The 4415-nt window shown below is 44.4% G+C and overlaps 1 protein-coding gene across 1 annotated transcript in view; it reads left to right on the top strand.

Annotated features, from left to right (window-relative positions):
* The first annotated feature begins 444 nt into the window (after positions 1-444).
* Positions 445-4415, top strand: part of AMN1 (antagonist of mitotic exit network 1 homolog) — a 26920-nt gene continuing 22949 nt past the window's right edge. The window contains exon 1 of the mRNA XM_012806766.2: positions 445-598. Coding sequence (XP_012662220.2) covers positions 561-598 — 38 coding nt within the window. The 5' untranslated portion in view covers positions 445-560. The remainder of the gene's footprint in view (positions 599-4415) is intronic.

Genomic DNA, 4415 nt, shown 5'->3' with positions numbered 1-4415 from the left:
CGCAGCACTCTACCCAGGGGAATAGCTTGAGGCTCTGTCTCAAAAAAATAAAATAAAATAAAATGTCGCTTAATGTTGAGTCCATATCCACCAGGATCTCCAGTATGCGCCCCAAGCGTGTGCCCCAGGACCCAATGAATCCCTTTATGGGAGCAGCGACCTCTCTGCAGCCCCATCGTCACGGGAAAGACCTGGGCTCGCGGCTCCGCTGCCGTGCAGGGCGCAGCACAGGCGCTAGCCTAAAACCGCCCGGAGCCCAGCTGGCAGACGCCGCCCTCGGGGTAGAACTATAACTCCCGGCGTGCTTCGCCCGATCTTAGGGCTTCTATACAATTTATCGCACCCAGTCTCTGCAGCACGGTCCTCAGTGACTCCGCCCCCACGGGGGCTCTCTTGTGTCCTTGCGTAGCTCGGGGCGTGGCTACACCCCCAAACACCGGAACTATCCGTTTGACGTCACGAAAACTTACGCGTCACGCGAGCGGTAGGAGTTGGCGGACGGTCCCTGGCTGCTTCTGGAAGTCCTGGGACCGCGGAAGAGGCTTCCGAGGGCTGCCGCGATGCCTCGGACGCGGTGGGTCAGTCAGCTTCTGGATCTGTGAGTACACCCTGTCCCGTCTTCCCTTTGCGCCGCCCGGGCACCCACTCCAAAAGGCCTGGGCCCGCGCTGCTCTTCTCCCCGCCCCTTTCCCATCTCCTGACCAGTGAGGAGGCCCGAATTGTGTCTCCATCCCTGGGTCGCCTGTACGCTGAGGACAGTTGTGCAGAGTGGGCTACTGGACGGCCTTGCCCCTCCGTCCTCTGCCCTGGGCAATCCCCGGCGATCGTCCCAGTTCTTAAGTCAGCCTGGACAGCTGGGCACCCCGGTGCCCTGTCTGTGACAGTAGCTCAAAAGCCGTAGTAGAACCAAACAAAACACTAGGTGGGGCTCTCAGTAAAATTCCACCCAGTTACGGTACGTGGGATAAATACTGAGTCTTTGAGGTGACAGGGGTTAAGAACGCGGATCCCTTATTGAAATTGCTGGGTTCAGCTGCAGTCTCTGCCATTTACCAGTCACGTGACCACGGACGGGTAACAACCTCTCCCAAATGTCTGAGTCCTTATCTCTAAAATTAGTGTAAGATATCTCATGGAGCTGTCTTGAGGGATAAATTTAACACAGATTTTAGAAAGAGCCTAGCAAATAATAAACTTCACTATATGTTAATATTTCACGCTAGAAATTATGCTGGAAAATGTAGTTACAAGGGCAATTATATCTCTCCAGGAGCTTTCAGTCCACTAATATTGCCCTGTGAAAAACATACATCACAAAGCCAAGGAGAACAATCTCCTCAATCTATTGAAGGCTTTCTAAAACAATGGAATTTGGTGTTTTACATTGTATCTCATGAAATCCTGGCCCAAAGTCCACACTTTTCATAACAGAGGAATCAGTTGGTTCCCCCTTATGTAGGCTCAGACTTGTGTAGAGTTTTGAGAAAAAAAGATCTTGCTTTGGTTTTTGGTACAAATTTTATACCTGATCCAAATGGGAGTTTATTTCCATCATTAATGGCAGTTTAGAGTAATAACCGAGACTACAAGTTAGAAAGACAAACTACCTGGGTTCTATGCATACATCTAACATCTACTAGTTATACAATCTTGAGCAAATAATATAACTGTCTAGGTTCTAGTTTTCTCATCTATCAGTAGCAGACAATAATAATATAACTTACTCTACCGAACTATTGAGACGATTAAAAGCCAGTATATGTAAAGCCCATGAAATAGTGGTTGGCCATAGATAAATATTTATTTGTGTTAGTTATTGATATTATTTTCTGCCTACTATGAAAGTAGCCAGTACAAGGGCTATTACCTTAGTCCTGACCCTTCTTCTGAGGTTCAGTTTAATTCTACGCTCTTAATTCCTATCTTTCCTAAAGCCTCCCTGATGGTTCCATACAAATGATTGTCTATATTCCTGTGGCAGGAATCAAGTCCTTTCTCTGTCTGTACTGACAGTTCCTAATTTTTAGGAGTTGCTCAGTATTCAGTTAAACATGTTTTTAAAGAGCAGGTAAAAGGCTCAGCACCTATAGCTCAAGCGGCTAAGGCTCCAGCCACATACACTAGGTTCGAATCCAGCCCAGGTCTGCCAAACAGCAATGACAACTACAATCAAAAAATGGCCAGGCGTTGTGGTGGGTGCCTGTAGTCTCAGCTACCTGGGAGGCCAAGGCAAGAGAATCACTTAAGCCCAGGAGTTGGAGGTTGCTGTGACACCACGGTACTCTACCCAGGGTAACAGCTTGAGGCTCTGTCTCTAAATAAATAAATAAAATAAAGAGCAGGTAGGGCATGTAATATGAAACACTATTCTGAAGACTGGGAAACAGCTAGCATCAAGGTGGTGTAGTCATAGGGTACTAGTGCAAAATGAGAATGTAAATAACTATAATGTGGGTAGACTACTACCACAAAAACAAACAAAGTGTTTTGAATTTTCTGATGAGGAAAAGAACATATGAGAGTAAGAGAAAGCTTTGTAAAGGGATTGTGGGCAGTGCCTGTGGCTCAGTGAGTAGGGCGCCTGCCCCATATACGGAGGATTATAGGTTCAAACTGGGCCCTGGCCAAACTGCAACAAAAAATAGCCGGGCATTGTGGTGGGTACCTATACTCCCAGCTAGTAGGGAGGCTGAGGCAAGAGAATCGCCTAAGCCCAAGAGCTGGAGGTTGCTGTGAGCTATGACACCACAGCACTCTACCGAGGGCAACAAAGTGAGACTATCCCTAAAAATAAATAAATCAATAGATTGCATTTGAAGATTGGTAACATCTAACACTTGCAAATGGGAGGAAGTACATCCAAGGGAGAGTAAAATAGTGAAAGTAAAGACTTGACAGACAGGAAAGTTAAAAATAGGTGAGAAGACCAGAAAGTAGTCTTCCAATTTGAATGAAAAATACAGTATGAACAGTGGAGTAGTGAGACATAAAGTTAGGTAATTACGAGTAGAGTCTTAGGGACCAGGGTGAATAAGATATTTAAATTTTGCTGTGGCTCACGCTATAATCCTAGCACTCTGGAAGGCTGAGTCAGGTGGATTGTTGGAGCCCAGGAGTTTGGAACCAGCCTGGGCAAGAGTGAGACCTCATCTCTCCTAAAAATTGAAAAACTGAGGCAAGAGGATCACTTGAGCCCAGGAGTTTGAGGTTGCTATGAGCTATGATGATGCTATGGCATTCTACCCAGGGCAACAGAGTGAGACTCTGTTGCAAAACAAAACTTTACTGGGAGCAAAGAGAGATTTGCATTAGGAGGAGGCTGGGAATAGACACTTAGGAAACTATTACAGAATAGGTAATATTCCAAGAGGTAAGGAGAGCTGGGTCTAGCAGACATATCCCATGGCACCTCTACCACTCTAGGAGGTAAAGAGAGCCCAGACTAGGAGACATATTGAAGTGGGAGAGGTGCTATGAAATATGCAAGATATAATAAATAAAGGGTAGATATATACAGATTTACATGGTTGAAACTTAAAAATAGTACATAGTGAGAAAAGAGGAAAAAGAATAACACATGTTGAGAAAAATTATCCAAAACTTAGGGGTAGGGCAAAAGGATGACTACATGACCTTCAGCGTCATAGTAGGGTGCTATCCCTAGGTAAGGGTCTATTTTTGCCTTTAGGACCATATTTTGTACCCTTTTGGCACAAGGTATATGGTCTGAGACTGGTAGTCAGCATTCTATTTCTAGTTTGTAAGAAAGTTGAGCCAGAATAGTGATCAACTAAGCACACTGGTTAGTCCAGCTGATGGGACTTTCTCCATGAAGGAAATAGTGTTTGTCTACATTATTGCACAAACTACTTATTTCCTCACTGATCAGCACTTTGATGCCTTAAAAATCAAAGGATTTGGGGTATGATCAATGGACTTGGATAAAAAGTCCAAGGAGATAGAAGAATTAGAAATTTCTCTAAAGTTTTCTGTTTTGTTGACCAAGAGAATGGTGGTTGACAGGGAAGAGGAAGGGTTCTTTGGGGAAAATGAATCAGAATATCTAGCAGAAATATCAAGCAGGCTGTTTGAATATAATTTTGAATCTGAAAGACATCAGGGATGGAGACTAAGACTAAGGGGAATTCTTTATAAATGATAGGTGAAGCCATGGTTAAGTTAAAGGAGAGGACATAGAAAAAAAAGGCCAAGACAAAATTTTATGCAACACTTAGGTTAGAAGCAGGCATTTTACCCAAAAGAATTTCCTTGTTGGCTCAATTCACCATATAATCAAAAGGCCAAATGCTTTTTTTTTTTTTGAGACAAAGTCTCACTCTATGACTCCTGAGTAGAGTGCTGTGGCATCACAGCTCTCAGCAGCTTCGAACTGTAGGACTCAAGTGATCCTCTTG

Source organism: Otolemur garnettii, unplaced genomic scaffold (assembly GCF_000181295.1).
Source record: "Otolemur garnettii isolate 467f Iridium unplaced genomic scaffold, OtoGar3 scaffold00057, whole genome shotgun sequence".
NCBI lineage: Eukaryota > Metazoa > Chordata > Mammalia > Primates > Galagidae > Otolemur > Otolemur garnettii.
Note: the sequence above shows the minus strand (reverse complement) of the source record. Positions and strands in the feature narration are given on the sequence as shown.